The sequence below is a fragment of the Myotis nattereri genome (assembly GCF_964212035.1).
Source record: "Myotis nattereri genome assembly, chromosome: 4".
Lineage (NCBI taxonomy): Eukaryota > Metazoa > Chordata > Mammalia > Chiroptera > Vespertilionidae > Myotis > Myotis nattereri.
In genome coordinates this window covers 33,467,934-33,490,349 of record NC_138079.1, presented here as the reverse complement: position 1 = coordinate 33,490,349, position 22,416 = coordinate 33,467,934, and the positions used below count along the sequence as shown (strand labels likewise).

The 22,416-nt window shown below is 41.3% G+C and overlaps 1 protein-coding gene across 1 annotated transcript in view; it reads right to left on the bottom strand.

The window, feature by feature from the left end:
- Window positions 1-3,931: 3,931 nt before the first annotated feature.
- RGS7BP (regulator of G protein signaling 7 binding protein) overlaps window positions 3,932-22,416 on the bottom strand; it is a 94,079-nt gene continuing 75,594 nt past the window's right edge. The window contains exons 5-6 of the mRNA XM_081089110.1: window positions 19,705-19,775; window positions 3,932-6,965 (exon numbers count right to left, since the gene is read on the bottom strand). Of these exons, the coding sequence (XP_080945236.1) occupies window positions 6,874-6,965; window positions 19,705-19,775 (163 nt within the window). The 3' untranslated portion in view covers window positions 3,932-6,873. The remainder of the gene's footprint in view (window positions 6,966-19,704; window positions 19,776-22,416) is intronic.

Genomic DNA, 22,416 nt, shown 5'->3' with positions numbered 1-22,416 from the left:
GAGGCAATTGAGGCTCACAGATGTTAATTAGTTTAGTGAGCAGGTTCTTCTGTACAAAGATTCATCTTATTAATGCCTTAAATGAGATATAAATTATAAATGGATTCATCATTTAGCAGATAACAAGAAGAAGAAAGGGGAGTCAGGTCTGCTAAGGCACTTCTGTTAACTTCATGTAGTGTCCATTTCTGACTCCAAAATAGTTGTTTCAGCCCCATCGTTATGTTTTCATTGCAGCCTAGTAGGAAAAGAGGAAGAACATAGAAATGCATGCCCCTTATTTTAGGAATGTTACCGGAAATCACACAATTCCACTCAGATCCTGTAGTCCAAAATTCAGATATACAGTATAGCCACAGGGAGCCTGGGAAATGGAGTCTTTACTTTAGGTGGCTAGTGTCTCGCTGAAATTTTGGGTCTCTGTTACTACAGGAAAAAAGGAGAGAATGGATATTGGAACTGCTAGCCATAGTCGTATACTTATTTGCAGAATAGCCAAGATTCAGACAAAAGTCTGTGTGACTCTCCAGCCGTGGGCAAACTACGGCCCGTTTGAAATGAATAAAATTAAAAAAAAAAAAAGACCGTACCCTTTTATGTAATGATGTTTACTTTGAATTTATATTAGTTCACACAAACACTCCATCCATGCTTTTGTTCCGGCCCTCCGGTCCAGTTTAAGAACCCATTGTGGCCCTCGAGTCAAAAAGTTTGCCCACCCCTGCTCTAGGCTGTACTGCACAACTCATGACAACTAGCTGGACCGCAAAGCTTGCCTTTGGAGAAAATTCTTGGGAGACATTCCTGTCAGAGCTTAATTCCTAGATGTCTCCCCACACATGTGTATAATTTTCTTTTATTAGAAAATATAATTATTTAACTCAATGTATTTTGTTGTTGTTGTAGCTTTCTGAAAAATGGAACTAAATTTAGATACAGTGCTATCGTGAGTAAAATAGTTTCCAAAGCCTATTTTAATCTTTCCTCCACTGACTTGACTTTGACTTCTTTCTATACCTTTTCCCTCTCTCCCTTCTCTCCTTACCTCTGAGTCCCACCTCTCCTCACCCCTCCCCTCCCCTCCCTCTCTTCTCCTCTCCTCTCTGCCTTTCTGGGTATGGGGAGGATGAAGGAAAGTGGTAACAATGTCTATTTCACTTTTTAATTCTTTTTTTAACTTTTATTAATAGTTTTTATTACACAAGTAATACATATTCATTGTAGAAAAATTAGAAAACACAGAAAAGCAAAAAGAAATAATAATCACCCATAATCCCACTACCCATAAATAGCTACTATTAACATTTAATGTATGTCCTTCTAGCTTTCTTATGCATATATATACATACATAGATAGATTTATATATAATTTTCTTTTTTACAAATATTGTATCATACTATCCATACTGTTTTATAACATGTGTTTTATATTTAATATATATTTGTGAACATTGCTGTTTATTCCCTGAAAAATTATACAGATACTACATGCTCATTGTCGAAAATTCAGAAATTACAGATATGCAAAAAGAAAATATAATTGCTCCAAATCTCACCTCTCAGAGATAGTTACTGTTAAAATTTTAGCAAATAGCCTTTCAGACTCTAATGCACACATGAATATGTATATTTTTTTAAATGGATTTCTTCTGTAACTTCCTTTTTTTCATTTAACAATATAGCTTCTTCATTTCCCTACATGTACATATGATTCTTATTCTTAATTGGTGCACAGTATTCCATTGAAAGGATATACCATATTTAACCAGCCCTTTACTGTAGACGTATTTACATTTTTCTATTCCTCCAAATATTGCTGCTATAAGCATCCTTTCTTGCATATATTTTTTGAATGATGAATGAATGTAACTTAGTTCATTTTTTTCTGACCTTTTCGAGGAGAATTTCCCTAAAGTGGAATTACCTGGCATACATGTAAAATACATTGCCAAAATATTTTCCAGAAAGATTGACTCAATTTACACTCACGTTGACTCTGTAAGAGAATATTCATTTCCACACTTCCTTCTGTCCCTGGGCACTTTAATTCTTTATACCTTTCTGATACACAAAAAGGAATATATTACAATAATTTACATTTTTGATTACCAGTATATTCAAATAGTTTCATATTTATCATTAGTGCATTATTTAAATTTATGGTACATAAATTTGGTATTTAAATTTATGGTACATTGTCAGTTCGTGTCTTGGCTCAATTTTCTATTGGAAAGTTTGATATTTTTTTGAGTCATAAAATGTCATTTATTCATGAATTCATTACTCACTCATCCAATAAATGTTTTTAGTATTTGCTTTGTGTCTAGCACTGTGTTAGGTGTAGAAGATATAGCAGTAAGCAAAAGAGACATGGTTGCTGCCTTCTTGAACTTCCAGTTTAGTGGATATAGACAATTAAATAAGCAATAATGAAAAAATGCAGTAGAAAAGAAAAGAATGAAATGGCAACATTTGGAAGGATACGGTATTGTAAACCATGGTAACTTCTCAAAGTAGTGGGATTTAAACTCCTGATATATATTACAGGTCTACACTTTTTGTTGCATATATTTCAACTTTTGTCTTCTCTTTATCTGGTTTATTTTTCATTGTATAGGAGTTTTGGATTTTTAATTGGTCCATCTTTTCCTTTGTTGTTTCTTCCTCTTGTGTCATGCTTAGAAAGGCTGTTTTCCACATGAAAATTATATAAATGTTCATTAGTATTGCCTGCTAGTCCTTTTATATGTTTATTTATTTGCTTTAGCATTTTAATCTTTACTGCAGTCAGAATTGATTTTGATAAAAGTTATGAGGCATAGATATAATAATTTCCTCAAAATGGCTAACCAGTTATCTATATATAAAAGCCTAAGCAACCGTCCAACCGGTATCTATGACATGCACTGACCACCAGGGGGCAGTCGCTCAATGAAGGAGCTGCTGAGCTGCAGTGACTTGGCAGCTGTGGTTCTCAGGTGATGCACCTGGAACCACAGAGGAGGGAACCCGATTCTGGGGTGTGTCACCTGAGAACTGCCCTTTCTCAATCCGGGACCCCTTGGGGGATGTCAGAGAGCCGGTTTCGGCCTGATCCCCAAAAGGCCAGGCCAAGGTACCCCACTGGTACATGAATCCATGCATTGAGCCTCTAGTACCAATATAATTTACTTAATAATCTAATCTTTCCTCAGGGATTTGAAATGTCATTTTTATAATGTACTTCATTCGTCTATGTTCTTGGGTTTATTTCTGGACTTTATATTTAATGCTAATGATTTATTTTGAGCCAATACCATCACTACTCTTTTTCATGCTATCGATAGTTACTTGAAACTTGAACATTTTGCATTTGGTGACATTCTAGAATACAAAGAAATGATAGACATTGCCTAGGGATGTGTGTGGGGTGGGAAATTAGTCTGGGTGATATCCCTGATCCTTTCAACTCTGAGACTTCCAGAGTCTGAAATTCATATGGGATCATTGTTAATATGGCCCATTTGTTTGCTGTCTAAGATAAATCAGATGCTTTTATATTGGTTTCCCCCTCTCACTCTAAAGCTCAGCTTTCAGAAGGTGGCAGTATTGCCAAACAGTAAGCATCAAATGTTACATGGAGCACCAAGGAGCCAAAGGATCTGGCAGGATTTTAGAATCTCCCCACGAGCTTTCATTAGAGGAGGCAGCAGGGCTGTGCTACTTCTAAAGTCTTCTTTGTACTCCAGAACAATGGCACACCCAGAAGTCCTCGATGTGTGCAAAACATTAGTGGACCCCTATTTTAAAGTGACACCTTGGCCTTCGGGCATTTCTTTATAAACCTTATCCAAAAGTGCCTGTGGGCCCCTCCACTGACTGATGCAACGCCTAGAATTGTGGATTTAAACAATGTGACTGTGGCGGGATCTGGGTGATTTTTATTTTCTTTATACTTAGTGGCATTTTTTTAGATTTCCTGCAAAGAACATGCCTCATAATCATAAAATTAAAAAGAGAAGGCAGCATGGGGCATTAAAAATATGGCGGTAAAATGGAAGATGGTGTGCCAGAAGACGCTCACATCCTTTTCTTTTTCAAGCACGTGAGTACATGCAACAAAATGGATTCAAGGTTCTCTCCTTATCCCTAGAGATCAGCTCAGTGTTATTGCTAATCTGGAAGCAGATGCCAGCAGGAAGCTGAGACATTAGAACTCTATCTCATGGAACTACACCTGAGAAAGTCCTTTGGTGGGGAGAGGATAGGGGGTCAGGCTCCTAAAGAGACGCATTGGCATATCTAATGGGAGACGGTGAATTACCTGTTGCAACTATGAGCCAGTGTAGGTGATCAGGACTTTGAGGACTGAATTTAATTTTTAGGACCTGCCACTGAAAAAAGATCTATAAATCTTGGAGTGTGTCTAAGGGAACTACAAAACTGATCAAAGGCTGGGAAACAGGCACTATGAATAGAAGAGAAAGTGGTTGCATTTATTTACCTTAGGTATGAAAAGCCTAGCTAGGGAATTAGACAAATTCCCATCTCCATGAAATGCTACTATGGTCCTCCCAATCATGGAGGTGAGACCTGAATTTATTAACAGTCTTCAGTTGTACAAAGCACAATTGCACAGAAGTTAAGTGGTACTTTTACGCTGAGACTAAGAGACTAAGGCTAGAGTGAGCACAAATTAACCAAGCAGAAGTGATTTAGGCCAGGCATTTAGAAGAACGTGCTGAACACCAAGGTTAGAGTTATCCGTTAATAACTGCGCATGGATTAGTAGGAACTAGAATGAAGCTAAGGGTTTAATATAGTAAAAAGATGGGAGAGGACAGAGACGGGGGAGAGAGAACGTGCCAAATTAGGCTACTTCATAATCTCTAAAACAATGGACCAGGGGATAAAAATGAACCACATTCAGGAAAGGACATTAAGCTTTAATCAAACCTCGTTTATGAAAACCAGGGTTTGCAGACCAGGTGAATCTGGGAATGGTGACCTGCTTTGCAGGGGAGCACTCACCCGAGGTGTCTTTTAAATAGCATATTCCCACAACTGTTTTGTTTTACAAGTATTTGATTTAGAAAATTGTGATTTTCTTGGGTAATTTTTTAAGGTACTTCTTTATATGAAGTCAAGCATACCTATAATCATGCATCCACTACCAGTTCATTGGAACACAACTCTGACTCCACAAATAAGGCCAACAGCCAGCTGGTGTGATCCACACCGCGACCTGCATAGCCTTTGAGATCTCTTTCAACCCTTTAATCCTTTCATCCTGAAAAACCTAGAAGACAATTCCAAAGATTATCTCCACAACACTAGATATTATGTTGAACTATATGAAACTGCCATTTCTCAGGTCAAAACAGTCAAATATCAGCTACTTCATATAATTCAGCCTAAGACACTAATTATTCCAGTAATTTGTCTGTACCTGGTCTTCATCTTCACGAAAGCTAAAGGCTTTAGTATACTTATGAGAGTTTTCAGGTCAAAATATTGGTGGACATGTAAATGCCTGTGTTCATAAGGAGGAAGAAATTATAGGGTTGGGATTAAAGATGCGCTTTTAATAAACCGCTTAGAGGCATCTTGCTCATCCTTTTATTATACCAGACACTGGTGCCTCTTGTCTGACTTCAGTAAAAAGGAAAGAAGCCCAAAGGCCTGATCTGCCAACCTATGGGAAATTCTGTCTGAGAAATGGGCCAAAGAAAGAACAGTGGGGAATACAACAACATGGGTACCATGTTACAAGTTTAGTGGAGGAAGATCACAACACAGCTGTGAGCAGAAAAACAGCACGTGGCTTCCTCCTTTCTAAAATGTAGTATTGCTTCATGTACCTGCTTTCAGAAATCTGCATAAGATAAGACACCGAGTACACATTGGAAAAGTCATATCTGCATAGTCATCTAAAATGAGACAAGCTTAGCTGAACTGAAAAGATTTTATTAACAATGTAAAATGTTAAATATTTTTACGATCTGAGCTAATTCCAGCATGCCCTAAAGCGTTAACACTATGCTGATGCGCAGACTTCATGCTTCAGAGTTCAATTAGAACAAAATGTCATAATATTCAAATTTTACATTTGAGGGTAATTGTATATGTTACTACACCATTTCCTAACTGGATTACTTCATTCTCCAAGAAGCTGAAAAAGACACCATTGGATCGAAAGGAAATTAGTTGCCCATATGCATTGTACGAAGGTATTAGGATTATTGTGTATTTACAAAATTTAAACACTTTTCATATATGGTCTTTGCTGCATTATAAATTAAGATATTTTTCTGTTGAAGCTCTTAGATTCTGACGGAATGGAAGACTAAATGTAAATGAAAGCAGAGAAAGCAATAGGTGAGGTGGTGTGTTTGCTTATATTGTTTCTAATGATATTGATAGATTGGATTTTAACACAGTTTTGCAGTTTTAAATGGATTTCTATGTTTAAAGACTTCTTCCACATAAGATAAATTGTTAACATGAGATCAGCAAGAGCTATAGGGTTACTAGTGTATGTGAAATGATTTTTCTCTGTATAATCCATTTTAAAAGACCTTTAAATAATTTAAAAATCATAATTCTTGCATCTGTCATGGTATGGTTTGGAGCAGACATGAATAATGTCGACTTTAAAAATCCTTTTAAAAACAGCCTGCTTTTTGAATCTGTGTTGTTGTTTTTTTCCCCTTGACAGCAGCTACTTTCAAATGTAAAATCATTTAAAAGGGTAGAGAGAGGCGGATAGAAGTAATAAGGAAGCATAGAAAACATAGTCAGAAACCAATAACTGTGGTCGAGCTGTCTGGAGTCCTCGGCGTCTGTGGTTTTTTTTTCAGGTCTCCCTTGGGGTGGGTTTCCAGGAGGAGTTGTCTAGCTGGAGACGAGACAACATAGCCCAAAGAACCTTCTCTTCCGTCTTCTAACCAGAGGGTAGGAAGTTAGATTTAGAAGACTGCTGTCATCTGTGATGGGACAAAGTACATATGAGTGAGGTACAGACAAAACCTTCTTCTTATGAATTGGCTTTAAAAATCCACCATCTTTTGAATCCAGGTTTCTTAACCTTATCATGATGGACATTTTGGACCAGATAATTCTTTGTTATTGGGGGCTGTCCTGGGCGTGGTAGCCTGTTTAATAGCATCATGGCCTCCACTCACTAGATGCCAGTAGCAACTCCCCCACCAGTTGTGACAATGATATGGCCAAACGTTCCCTGGGGGAGGGACAGAGAGCACACAGTTGAGAACCAGGGCTTGGAATTAAATGTGAACTACTTAGCTGCCATCTTTCAGTTGGGAAAAGTATAGATTCTTGGGAAGAGCCCACACTTTGGGGAAAGTAGGCTTCTTTTCTAAACTTGCCTCTGCTATTTACCAGCTCTGTGATTTGAACATGCAACTTAAACTCACTCAGCTTCAGTTTCCCCATCTGTCAAATAGGGTTTAATATTGCTTAGATGAGGATTAAGTGAAATAATCTATGAAAAACATTTAGCTTAGGTGGATACCTTGGTGCCTAGCAGAGAGGAAGCACTTAGTAAATAGAGATACTATTAACTATTCTTCTTTATGTAGGAAGGTCGCCTTGCCTCCATTCACCTACTTCATGTCTCAGGAAGAAGTGTCAACTATTCCCCGTTCAGTCTTCCCTTCCAACTTTCTATAGATATCCATAACAAGGGCAAGAGAAGCTGGCCAGCTGTTGAATTCATAATGTTTTATTTGAAATTTTTCCCCATGATGACAAATAGAGGAAGAAATAAGCCTGAAAACCAAGTCTTGTTTAAGGGGCTGGGTTTTAGGAAATAGTGCAGTCCAAAGAGAGGGTGAGTAGAAATATCCTGCTAGGCAGAACTGGCCAGTGTGGGTCCCAGAGGCTCGAGAAGGACCATGAACAAGTATGCTTTTCATTGCCAGCTGGGATGGTGCTAGAACATAGTGAGACTGGAGCTATGGGCAACCCCATGGCTGGTTGGTTTTTGTTGATGACTGAGCCTAGATGCTCAGGAAACTGTCAAGAACAAAGAGTCCTGGCTTTTGGGTCCTCTTATGTAAATTGTGTCATCCCAATGCCCAGGCCTTTCTTCCCCTTTCCCAAAGGTTCATGTAAGCAAATTAGCATCACCCACCAAGTTGACAGTGTTCCTTGGAATGGTACGTACTATGTTATACATTTAGATGAAACTGAATAGCCAGTTGGAGCCAGGGAAGAAAACAGGCGCTTCCGCTGGGCCAGCAAATCAGTCAAACACAGTGCACTTTCCCAGTCTCCACAGATTAAAATCCTTTCTTAAAACTCACATTATGCTAACATGGAGGGGAAAAAAGACTCTCTTTGTCCTTTCCATGGTGAAAAATAATTCACTATTATCTGGATGCCAATATTTTGAAAGCTAAAACCAGGATGTCCTTCTTTTATAATTAAACTTGCGCTGTGTAGGTAGAAGAGAGTAAAGGGGGAATAAAGGTGGTAGAAGGAGACTTGACTTGGGGTGATAAATACACAATACAATGTATAGATGATGTGTTATAGGCTTATACACCTAAAACCTACATAATTTTAGCCCTGGCCAGTGTGGCTCAGTTGGCTAGAGCATCGTCTTATACACTAAAAGGTGTGGGTTCTATTCCTGGTTAGGGCATGCACCCAGGTTGCAGGTTCAATCCCTGGTTGGGGTGTGTATGGGAGGCAACTGATCGATGTTCCTCTCTCACATTGATGTTTAGCTCCCTCTCTCAAATCAATAAAAAATAGTTTAAAACCTATATAATTTTATTAACCAATGTTACCCCAATAAATTCAATAAAAAGTAAAAACACATACGCATACAAAAGCAAAAACAAACCTTACCCTAAATAGTTAAGACAATGAAAGCAATGTCAGAGAGTCTATATGAGCCAGATTTCTCAAGATAGTATCTCAGAGATGAATCATGATATATTTGGAACAGAAAGATAGCTCACTTTCTCACCATTTTTCGGACTCTTACTTCTTTAACCACCAAATGAGCAATGACTTACTGGTAACCTAATTGGATATGGCAAAGATATAGCAGATTCTTAAGAGTAAAGAATTTTATCTTTCGATATCTATTTGGATACTGACTACATTTCCTGAAACTCAAGTTCATCTGCAATTCAATGCTTCCTTGGAACAGAATCACCAGAACTATGAAGATATTTATAGGAAAGAAAATCTTTGTACTTTATTTCTTTAAGACTTGGAAGACCTATTTCCTGAATTTCCATATATCCTTTCTCCAAACATTTAAGAGATTTGGGGAGTGACCTAATTGGTATTTATATATTATAAAATGCAATTCTGATATGTACAGTTCTCACTACATGAGGAAATGTCTACTACAATGTTGTATTTACAAAGAAAGTGTGCATGTTGCCGAAACCGGTTTGGCTCAGTGGATAGAGCGTCGGCCTGCGGATTGAAAGGTCCCAGGTTCGATTCCGGTCAAGGGCATGTACCTGGGTTGCGGGCATATCCCCAGTAGGAGATGTGCAGGAGGTAGCTGATCGATGTTTCCCTCTCATCGATGTTTCTAGCTCTCTATCTCTCTCCCTTCCTCTCTGTAAAAAATCAATAAAATATATTTAAAAAAAAAAAAAAAGAAAGTATGCATGTAGATGCTGGGGTATGTGGATGCTGTACATTTTCTCCCATTCTCTCCTTTTTGTTATACACAGATATTAAGAGACTAGAGGTTCAGTGCACGAGATTTGTGCACTCAGGGGGGTCCCTCAGCCTGGCCTGTGCCCTCTCACAGTCCAGGAGCCCTCAGGGAATGTCCGACTGACGGTTTAGGGCTGCTCCCTGCAGGGAGCAAGCCTAAACTGTCAGTCGGGCATCCTTAGCACTGCCACAGAGGTGGGAGAGGCTCCCACCACTGCAGCTGCGCTCATCAGCTGTGAGCCTGGCTTCTCTGACTACCAGGGGGGTGCTCCTGTGTTGAGCATCTGCCCCTGGTGGTCAGTGTGCGTCATAGCAACCGGTCATTCTGCCATTTGGTCGATTTGCATATTAGCTTTTTATTATATAGGATGTGTATCAAGACTGACAGTTGTCAGAGGGGAGGAGGATTGAGGGGCTATGTGAAAAAGGTGAAAGGATTAAGCAGTACAAATTGGTAGTTACAGAATAGTCACAGAGATGTAGATTACAGCATAGGGAATATATCGTGAAAAATAAGCATGGGGCCAGGTGGGTGTTTGAGGCAGAGGGGGGGCCACTCTGTAAAGTACATGATTGTCTAACCACTATGCTGTTCATCTGAAACTAACACGGAATAATATTGAATGTAAACTGTAATTGAAGAAAAAGGACTGACCCTTGTATCTGTGCATTCATTACAGTGAATGAGAAACATTTTGTGCTACTGAAATTCTCTTCACTCAGTCTTTATATCTAGATTTCACTTGTGTGAGTGCTATACACACACACAAGCATGTATAGTAGTACTCACACATGAATAGGAAGTGTTAGGAATGGTAAGAAAGTGTTAGGATGTTAAGCAAAGAACAGGCTGCCTATTAAGGATGACTGCTGGTTTGGGGCATCTTTGTTGAGCGTTGGTGACACCTTAGCCTAGCCCAGAGCTTGTCTGATTATCACCCAGAGCTGAGGTGACGCAAAAGCTCAAAAGTTGTTGGCAGACGTTCAGAGCAGCTTTCTACACCATAGGAAGCTGACCCCTGCAGTAAATGCTGAAATTCACAGAGCAGTAAGTATGCCTGCAACAGTGTGAAGTGAATTAAAGTCCAAGGAAAGATGTCTTTCCACATTGATTAAAATCCTGTCTCTGAAGTAATGGGTGACCAAAAGAATGTGAGCAAAATGGATCGTTTCCCCACTCATTCTAAACTTTCTGGGCTACTCCACTTGAGCTTGTTGAGACATCTTTGATTTTTATTAAAAATGTTTGAAATTTTTGTAGCATCTTTCCTCCAAAGTACATACTCTCAGAGAACTGTAACCTAAGAGAATTGTAAATGTGAAAATAAAAAGTGAGAAAGGAAAGGGAAGGAAGGAATGCATAGGAGAATGTGAAAAAAAAACGGACTAGGAAATTCAACCATCAGTTATTTCAGATCTCAATCATTCAATGTTTAATTCTTGGATGCTACTTGATCCACTGGAGTTCTCTAAGGCACAATGATATCATGTTTCGATTGCTCAAATTTCCTTAGCTAATAAAGGATTTCTTATATAAATGATATGACAAGAAATAGGAAGACATAAAAATGAATGAGAAGTTTTCAGCCATGGCCAAGCATACCAAAAGGTTGCAGGTTCAATTCCCTATCAGGGCACATACCTAGCCTGGGTGAGGATGGGAGGCAACTGATCGATGTTTCATGTTCTCTCTCTCTCCCTTCCTCTCTCTCTAAAATCAATAAACATATCCTCTGGTAAAGATTTAAAAATATAGAGAAGTTTTCAAATAATAATCTGAGTTTAAAGCTATGTTCTTAGGTAAAGTAAAAAAAAGTACTTATAATGGCCAGTAAAAGACCTTCAGTTAACCCAGTGGTTCTCAAACATTAGCTTCCTCAGCATCGTCTGGGGAGCTTATTAAAGCACAGATGGCTGGCCCTACCTCCAGAGTTTCTGAATTAGTAGGTGTGTGGTGGACCTGAGAATTTGCATGTCTTACAAGTTCCCAGACCTGCCGATGCTGTTGGTCTTGAGACCACACTTGGAGAGCCATTGAATTAGCCAAAGTGCATGCTTGTATCAGGTATAGATGGATCCTAACAGAAAGATGGTCCTTGGCCTCAGGGATCTTCCTTTGAGTAACTATGAGGCTTCAACAGTAATGCTGCAAGAGAGATACAAATACAATGTTATGAGAATTCCAAGTGGGGAAGTTACTCCCAATTGGAGGAAGAAGGAAAAAGGAAGAAGACATTCGTGAATCCAGAGGCCTTGGTATTCATGGTGGGCCACAGGGATTAGGAGAACTTGGACATTTGGTGAAGTAGGGGGTAGGCATTCTAGATGGAGAGAGTAACGTGAACAAAGGTAGCCTGAATTTGGGCCCAAATAAACAGACCAGCCTGGCTGCAATGAAGGGTATATGAAGGAGGGGATAGTACAAAACAGAACTACTAAGAATTCCCTAAATATGGCCAACCTCCCCCTGCCACTCTGCCTTCATATATGCCGTTTCTTTTTCCAAGGAAATGCCAACCCCTTTCTTCATTAGCTTAAGCATTTTCCCCCTGCAAAGTCTTTTCTGATTGCTCCATGCTTCTGCATTCCTTCTGTAAACAAATGCCACAGCCCTTTGCACATTATCTGCTTCCAACCATCTTTCCTAGCCTCCTATAAGCAACTCTTCATAGAAGCCTTCATAAATTTACCCTTGCTACACCAGCTCTTCATCTCCCACACACTCCTCAAACCTCCTTAATTAGGCTTCCAGTCTCCAAGTTCCAAGTAAGCTGCTTCTGCCAACATGATGTCATAAAGCTCTTCAGATTTTCTTCTCAGTCCCCCTGGTAAACTGGTCCTCTCCCCTCAGGGAAATGCCTTCCAGGACTCTTCTCTATGCACATTATCCTTGGGTGGTCTCAAGCATTCTTAGAGCTTCAGTTACCATTATGCTGCTGATGCTTAAATCTGTATTCTCAGTGCTCCAGTTTTACATGTCTCACCTCAGCATAAGACTTGTATGTATATCCACTCTTCACCACTGGGAATTGCTCTTGGAGTTCCGCCTTTGTCCAAAACTTCAATTGTCTTCTATCTCTACTGCTCCTCCTCTGTTCCCTCTAACTTAGTGAATGACACCATCATTCACTCTGTTTTCCAATGCTGAGCTAAGGTTTCATTGTTGATTTTGCCTTCTTCCCTATGCGGCCCATCCAATTGGTCATATCATTTTCTCCAGCCCCCTGGCTTTATCCTAAATAAATCCCTTCAATGGCTTCAGGGTAAAGTCCAAACCTCTTACTATAGCTTACAAGGATCTGAAAGATATAGGCCCACCTATCTCTCTAAAGCCTCTTTTCTAACTACTTTCCCAACTAATGAAGTTCTTGTAGTTCATCAAAATGACCCACTCTTTCATCTCCCGAAATGCCTTCACATATCCAGGAAGACTGCCTAGACCAGTGATGGTGAACCTATTGAGGTCGGCGTGTCAGCATTTTGAAAAACCCTAACTTAATTCTGGTGCCGTGTCACATATAGAAATTTTTTGATATTTGCAACCATAGTAAAACAAAGACTTAAATTTTTGATATTTATTTTATATATTTAAATGCCATTTAACAAAAATCAACCAAAAAAATGAGTTCGCGTGTCACCTCTGACATGCATGTCATAGGTTTGCCATCACTAGCCTAGACTATCTTTTTTTCTATCTCTTTCTTTGGCTAACTCTGATTCATCCTAAGAAATCTCAGTTCAGATACTTTTTAAAAAGTAATTATCAATATCCCCCCTATTCCCAAATCTGGCTAGGTGAGAATACAATATGCACTTGTAGCAACCTGTGTCTATGGCATCATTATATTCTAAGCACCACTTCCTTCGTCTTTCCAGTTGTGTGTGTCTGTGTGTGTCTGTGTGTGTGTGTGTGTTGTTTGCAAAATTTACATGTTCTACCCTGCAGATTCCATCACAATTTCTGTGATGGGAGGCATATGTCATTTGAAAAAACTTCTAAGGTGATTCTTATCTGTTCTGTTGAGACGGAGAGCCTCTAAGGAGAGAGACATCCCCATCACCTCGCCCAGCATTGGACACATCATCTGTGCCCATCACGTGTTGAAAAAGGATGGCAGGGAAAGAAGCTTGCTCTTCCTTCAGTAGACAATGAGCAGGCAGTTAAGGTTGTGAGTAGGGGCTCAACGTAATCAGAGTAACCCATTAAGAAACTCATGCGTGATCAGTGATGTGTGCGTCAGACTGGAGGAAAGAGAGAGATTACATGTCACACTGAATTCTACATAAAAGGTTGTAGACACTACAAAGGGTATGGGGCTACCAGTAAAATGGCCCAGAGTAACATTCAGGCACCAACTTGAAGCACAGAAAATTTTTATGGCAGGCCCTGGGGGAAGGACCCACAAGGTCACTTCCAGGCTCGAAGATGGCATAACTGTCCAGTGTCCCTCTGCCAGATGTCAGACTCTTCTGTCTGACACAGTACGGCTGGTTCTGTGTATGGGGGTCCACATGAGAGTGCATCAGGGGTATGGATCTGGGGAATTGTTCCTAGACCCAGTTTAGTCTGGAGTAGGACTGTCCACAGGAGGAGGCCCATTCTAGAGCAGATACCATTACTGACGAATTTGCGTCAGACTTATTCACATGCACGGTATTAACAACCAAATTCCAGGCAAGAGTGAATGTACTAACACACCCCCACCGCATTTATTCAGTCAGAATTTTAGAAAAGGTGAAACTGTCTTTCAGGCTAAATTTATTCCCACCGATTTGTTTTGTCTGATTACAGCGTGCATTCAGAAGATACTTGTCCTTCACTTTCCAATCTCCTTGCAGCCTTTGTCAGTGACCTTGTGGGCTCTCCACAGGTGTCTCCATTTGTAATCCATTTGACACAGCAAGACAATCATAATTAATGAAGCTCCCTACAGCACTGCCAGTGACCCAGAATGTAGGACAGGAGAGTCACTGAAGCAGTGGAAAGAACGCGGGCTGAGAGCCAGGAGATCTGGACACTGTCTGGAGGAACAGGGTGGCTCACTCTTTCTTCATGAACCTCTTTGTCTCCAGCCTTAACCTGAAAGGCCCTGTCTAAAATGAAGGCATAATCATGAACCATTAAAATCTCTGCTCTTGGCCACCTTCCGTTATTTGCAAGTGAAAGTCAATTTTGAGTACACTGTTGTTAAGTCAAGTTTTGCTTGTGGCAGGAAGGGGAGGGGGGATCTGATTAAATCTTTAAGTGCCGTGATAAATGCAGAACAGTTTCTGATTTGAGGATGGGGATGGAGCCTGAGGACCAGGGGAGCTGAGCATTTCCAGTGTGGGTTCCCCCAGCACTCGCCTGGCAGGATTTTCACATGGTCAGGTTTTGAGGAAGGAAAAAGAGGGACAAGGAGTAGAATCTTTTCCCTTTTTCCCTCTGCTTCAAACACACATAAATGGAATAAAAAGAGAAAGAAAATAAAAAGCCAAAAAGAAAATAGATGTCTTTCTATAATAGTTTCCATCCAGTTAGTATTGTTTTGACCATAAGGTCCCATAGAAATGGAATAAAACTGTCTACATTTCACCCCAGACCATTTCCTGCATATATTAACCTAGACCTGCTTAAGAAACAAATCACCTGGAAGGTGATGGGGAAGTCCCTGAGGTGCAGTTCAGCAATAAGAAGTCAGAGAAAGGAATCTGGCTGATTTGTTCATTAAAATGGTGCCATATGCATCTGCTAAAAAGCGTTTCCAGCTCCAGAGACTTGTTCCCCTTCCCTGGGGCCTTCTCAGACCCTGGCCCAGACTCACACCCCTTTCTCTACTGGTCAGCTCACAGTGGCATCATGCTGCAAGCGCCCATTAAACATGTAGAGAACAGAGATGTATCTTCATATGCTAAGGGTTCCCATTTCTCCCGCAAATGAAGAAAACTGAATTACCCACAGGACTTCCCTCATTTAAAAAAATATTTTAAAATCCTATTGCACCACTCTCTCCATGAGAAGTCCTTGACTCTCCTAGCTTTTTCCTTTTACTGGAATTCCCCAAATTGATTCAAGGTTCAAGTCCTGGGTATCATTTATTTGAATGACTATTTTCTTTTTATTCATGTTTATTTAATTTTATTGATCTCAGAGAGAGGAAGGGAGAGGGAGAGAGAAACATCCATGATGAGAGAGAGACTCATTGATTGTCTGCCTCCAGCATGCCCCCTACTGGGGGTCAAGCCGGAAATTCAGGCATGTGCCCTGACTGGGAACTGAACTGTGATCTCCTGGTTCATCGGTTGATGTTCAACCATTGAGCCACACCGGCCAGGCCTCATTTACGTTTTTCCTTACAGTATCAATCTTTAACTACTATTATGATATTTAAAATCAAATTATCTTTCTGTTTATAAAAGTGATATAAAGTTACACAAAAATATTTATATTATACTTTTTATGATTCTAAAAACATTCTAAGTAAGTAAAATGAAATTTTGTTTTTCCATTAATGCATGGTTCAAAAACCGTTGGATGAATTTTCACCAAATGTAGAAGGGATGTTTGGGATGGCCTGGTTTAGAAAAGAGGCTACATGGCATACATGGGATTCAGACGGGGCACTCTGGGCCGTCATCCTCCTGGGCAGCTGGACGTGAGGTACAGCGAGAGGCCTGTGTGCTGTTGATGGGAGTAGATTTGCCAAACACATTAGGAAGCTGAGGATAGCTTCAGACATGAACCCCACATCCAAAGTCTTGAGAATCAGTGTTCTGAACTGCAGGCTCAACCTTTCATGGATGCTACATATCATCAGTGGTAACAGGGGCTGCTGTCTTTGATGATGACTTCGAGTTTTCCTGAGCTGAATTGCCGGGGCAGCCAGTAAATAACAGTAACAATAGTTATATCAACAATAGCAACAACAATATGGTAAAGCATTTGCGAGTGTTTGCTCTCTGTAAGGGTGGTAATAGGTATGTGACATGCATTGCATCATTTAATCCCCACAACAATCTCTGAACCAAGTGATACTGCTATCTCTTTTTCAGGGATGAGGACATGGAACTCTCCAGAAGTTAAACAACTTGTTCCAGGTCATAAAGTTGGTAAGTGGCAGAGCCAGCATTCAAATCCAAAGTCCCTGTTCCCAACCACCGGGCTTATTTCTAGCAACAGACTCGCATGGTGTGGTCACATGTTGTGGTAAAACACTGCCTCCCTAGAACTGACACCAGGTCACCAAAACACTGCACCCACGGCTCAAGCCAGTTAGCCGTGGTCACCAGGCTCTTCAGTTATCTGATTCACCACATCCCCAGCCTCTTGTTTTCTGACACCTGCCTCCAGCCCATGGGGCTAAGGCCCCATTACGCCCTGGCCTCCTCGTCTGGTGTTCTCACTTCCACCTCTCCGCCCGCTGCCACGCTGCTTCCCAGCACAGCGGCGCTCCATCTCTGCTGCCAAGTCCTCTCCCTCCTTGCTCAGGGGCAGGCAGCACCCGGGGCTCCCTCCTGCCTAGGCTTTGCTCAGTGGGAATGACACTGTTTAATTAGCTAGTTATTAATAATAGGAAATGAGCAAAGGGGGGGGCAGACATTATAGGCGTGTCATTTGGGCAGCTTCACCAGGAGGCTACAATTTCACACTCCCCAGAGAACCACCGGCCCATTCCCCACAGATTACTGGGGGAAGGGACCAGACTAAGGGGAAAATGGGTGCCTATACAGGAAAGTTGGGGTGACGTAGGGAAGGTGCCTGGCAGTCAAACTTGGGAACAGAGATCGTTGGCCAGAGTGGGCAGGGCCACTGCAAACCTGCAAAAATGTGGGAATGCATAATCCCCTAGACAAAGGAGCTAGTGCTCTTGTGTGACTCCTGGAGCTCTCCCTTGGCTCTGGTTCCTTTGATTTGCTCCTGCCCGTGTTCCCTCCATAGCTGCATGGCCCAGGGCCCTGGGGACCCACACATGGTGGACTGATAGACTGCAACTGTGAACACCAATTAAGCTAGCCTGCTGCTGTACTGGACGGTGCGGACGTGGAATGGAAACTCTGGGCCCTTGCTTTGATCTTAGCCCCGCTGAAGGCAAAATGGGACTTCTTCCTTAGTGGGACAAAGGGAAATGGGACCTTGGAAATGCAGGTGTGTAATTCCAGAGATATAAAGCTTTTTTTTTTTTTTTTTTTTTTACAATATCTCATCCTCCCCTGTGAGTCTCAGAAAATTCTTTTCTTGGGATATCTCAAGAAGCCCACTCCCATAGCAACCCATTGAGACACGGAGATCTCCCCACAGGGAACAGAAACACAGGAGTTTCTTACCTCTAAAAATCCTCTCCCGCCCTCTATGTACCAGCCTCTGAAGCTGATGCTTCACGTAAGGCTGCTCCGGCCATGTGTGCTTAGAGAAAGTGCTTACCATTGTTATTAGTCCCTGGTACGCAGCTGCAGACCTGGGGCTGCAAAGCTGGGTGCAGATTTAACAAACATTTCTTGTTCATGGCCAATGTTATTCTACTATGTTCCAGGGTTGCTTTAGGTACTGGAGATACAATAGTTAACAAAAGCTTACAGCAGCCCCTCCCTCATGGAATATCCCTTTTCCCTTTCTGGGTTAAGGTGCATACTCCCATAGAATAGTTCTGGAGAAGTACTGCCTGGAGTCATCTCCCAGCCTTTCTACTTATAGTCTGTGTGACTTTGATTCAGTCAGTTAACCTCTCTGTGTCTCAGTTTCCTATAAATTGGAAACATTCATAGCATTCCTCTCAATGATGTCGTTAGAATTAAATAAGTTAAAATAGTTAATAATCTACAGTAATGTATTTAGGACAGTAGCTGTAATATTGTGACTTATAATAAATATATATTTGGTCTTCCTCCTAAAACCCTTGGAATTTCTTAAGTGATGAGAGCTATAGAGATGTCTATTGTTATGTTAATGAGGAAACGTTTGAAACCACCTAAGAATTGGAGGCGGGTTCCCAGGGGAAACAACCGTGAGATTACAAGGTTGTAACTTTTAGTCCCAACCCTGACCTCTGAGAAGAAGAGAGAGGCTGGGGATTGATTTCAATAACCAATGACCAATGATTTAGTTAATCATTCCTGTACTGAAGCCTCCATATAAGCCCAAAAGGATAGGGCTCTGAGAGCTTCCAGGTTGGTGGACATGTGGGGACCTAGGACGATCTGCATACTTTCCCCATACCTTGTCCTATGTATCTAGTCTATCTGGCTATTCCTAAGATATGTTCTTTTATAATAAACTGGTGATCTAGTAAGTGAAAGTTTTCTCTGAGTTCTGTGAGCCACTCTAGCAAATTAAACCCATGAAGGGGTTTGTTGGGACCTTCAGTCCATAGCCAGTTGGTCAGAAGCACAGGTGACAACCCTTAAATTGCCATTGATATCTGAAGTGTGTGTGTGTGTGTGTGGAGGGGGGGGGGGCGGGGGGAGAGGGCCAATCTTTAGGACAGAGCCCTTGACTTGTGGGATCTGATATTATATCCAGGTAGCTTCAGAATTGCTAGGTGGTATAGATAGCACGTCCTAGTTGGGTGCTGAATCGTAGTGGCACACTTGAAGTTCCCAATGTATGTTAACTATTACTGTTACTTTATTTAGATAATTAAATGTGCAGATGGAAGAGATATTCCTTTGGTAGTATTCTCCACTAGGCTGTAAACTTCTTAAAGGCAAAGGCCAAGACTTCAGTTCTTTTGTGTTTGCCACACCTGGTATTATAGTGCTTCCACAGCTCGGGCAACAGGTAACTGCTCTTGACTGACAGGGCCAGCGGAGGACACGCCTGCTTTGAGGTCAGGATAAATCTGGGCTATCTTCGGGCAAAACTGTGTTCACCAGAGGGATTCCATTCTTATTATCACATTTTTTGAGAAAAGACAAAGGTACACCAAGTGCTTTCTGTTGTTTGTGTAAGAGAACTTGCTTTAATTTCTCTTGAAACATGTCCCAAGGTTCTCATGTTAGAAAACATCCTCTGCCTCAAAAGGAAATGACATGACTCACCTTGATTTTTCAATGGTAAAGGCATAGTTTCCCTGAGTTTGCTTAAAAGGTTTTTCATTTCTCGCATGTCTCTGTAAAAGTGATAGAAAGAAAAAATTGTCAGCTGTAAATTCTGGAAATGCAATCTCAGTCTGTTCTGTGATTCAACGGAAGGACAAGAGTCTGTGCTTAATTGTACAAGCTCTAGTTGCAACAAGCAAATATTGAATCTATTTTGCTTTTTTAAGAAAAAAAAAAAAACAACCCAAGATGAGTGACTCTCGGAGGAAAGAGAACTAGCCTGGCCAAGATTTCTCTTGGACATTCTGCTGCAGGAGCCCTCATCTCTGCCACAGGTTGGACCTGGCCAAGATCAGGGAAGAGCCTCTGGTCACAAGGATAGTACTTCAGATTTCCAGGGGGAGGCGGAGGACACACAACTAGAATAATGGGGTTACCCTGGGTAAAGCTGAGGCTGGGTGCTGGTCAGATGGCTATTGTGGTTGTGTAGGTTCACTCCCTGTTGTTGGGATTGGAATTTGGTGTAACACAGGTGTTAAGGATTCACAGGGCCAATAGTTATTAAACTGACTTGGAATGATGGGAGAGAATATGACAAGTTCTAACACTGTCAGAGAAGAGCTCTTCATAGTGGATGAAACAGAGAGAGAGAGGGAGAGAAAGAGAGAGATGTGACAGGGATTGGTGGAGGGGGTGGTGGTGGTGTGGGACAGCTGGGCCTTCTTCTAGACACTGGCCTATATGTCTGACACTGCATACTTCCAACATCCTTCCTCATCCCAGACTACCTATGAGCATGAGACCACAGAGCCGGAGAGTCAGAAGCCATCTTCCTAGTAGGAGGAGGCAAGATGGACTTTTCAAATCTTTGGGATAGTGGTTCCCCATATGTTCAGCAATGGTTATCCACTGGAGTCAGCACTCTTGAAATCCCAAGACATAGTGGTGGATTTCATTTGAAAGAGCAAATATCAGATACATCTTTTTTGTTAGGCAAGCAATAGCTGGCACCCAGGATTTAAGAAAAAAAAAGTTTTTTCTGGGGGGGGTGGGGAATAATCTTAAAATGAAGGATATACTATCTATTAATCAATTTTTTTCCTGCCATTTGAGGAAATAGAGCCATATTTTAATTTTAGGCTTGAAATCCCTCAGTCCATGTCATGAAACACAACTGTTCTGTTGAGTATAGTTTGAGAACCACTTGTCCTAGGGCAGTGGTTCTCAACCTTCCTAATGCCGCGACCTTTTAATACAGTTCCTCATGTTGTGGTGACCCCCAATTTCATTGTTACAAATTGAACATAATTAAAGCATAGTGATTAATCACAAAAACAATATGTAATTATATATGTGTTTTCCGATGGTCTTAGGTGACCCCTGTGAAAGGGTCATTCGACCCCCAAAGGGGTCGCGACCCACAGGTTGAGAACCGCTGCCTTAGGGCGATCCCTATGGGCTCTCCTCCTCAAATATTGACTGGTATGTGAGAAGAAACTCGGGAGGAGCTGTTGGAAAAGGAGCGGAAAGCAGCCTGTGGATCTGTGGAAATACACCTGTATAAACACGCAGAACACTTTCCACAGGTGTAAGGATTGTCTGTGCGGTACTGCATGTTGCTAAGCCCCAAAGAGTATTTCTAGAAAGAGAAGTTGAGGAGAGGGAGAAGGAGGACAGGGCCCTGCATCCAGGAACACAAGGGCACCCTATGTTTTCCTGTGACATTCCCAAGGGTAGATGGGATGGTGGGTGGTGGGCAGGCACAAGGTGGGAAAGGGCTAGTAATGCAGTATGGGAGGCAAGGTCTCCTTGGAGAGCACCCTTTCTCAGCCTTGGACGCTTCATGGGAGAATCACCTTTTGCTGAGCCCTACTCCCTGAGAGCCTGATTTGGTTGGTTTATGGTGGGGTTCAGTCATCAACGTTTTTAAAAAGTCCTCCTGGTGATTGTGATGTGCAGTCCAGTGTGAGATCCTAGGGCTGAAAAGCAGGAGCTGTGGAAGCTACCTTCCCAGACAGGTCTATATTCCTGCTTCTCTCAGTCATTCCCATCTCCTTCAACCTGAATCCAGGCTTTAGGATGAACTGAAACATGGCCAGCTCCTTGGGCTAGATGCCCCTGTTGTTACGGCTAGCTATAGCTTGCTTCTGCAAGCATAAGGGCTTGGATGTGGCTTCTCTGCAAAGCTTCAAAAAAGGAAAAAGGCTTTGCTGATGGCTTATGCCCTGACCACAGCCCTCTGGCAGATATTTCTTCCTGGGCATAGAGCAAAACATTTTCCATTTTATAAATTAAGATAAATCACTCCCTCATCATTTGTCTATAGTTCTAGCAAACTGTGCCAAACAGCTTTATTGTTTGAATTGTTGGATTTACAAGCTTATACAAAATCCAAGTTTTATTAATAGTACATAATTACCACATGCTTCAGTTTTCTATAAAACACAGAAATTTGGCAATTAGCTTTAGAATTATATTATGATCTGAAAGTAGAACCACAATGGCTATAAATGCCCTCGTGTGTTACATTTCCAAAAATTAAAAAAGAAAATGTTTCTTATCTTGTCAATGACCTCCCCAACCCCCCAAAATACACACACCCTCACACCCAACACAGAGCGCTGGGTGGAAATGCCCAGCATTCATTCAGCTGCTTTGCGCAGACGCTGGGGACATCAGTAGCAAAGGACAAGATATTAGCTTGAAGGACAA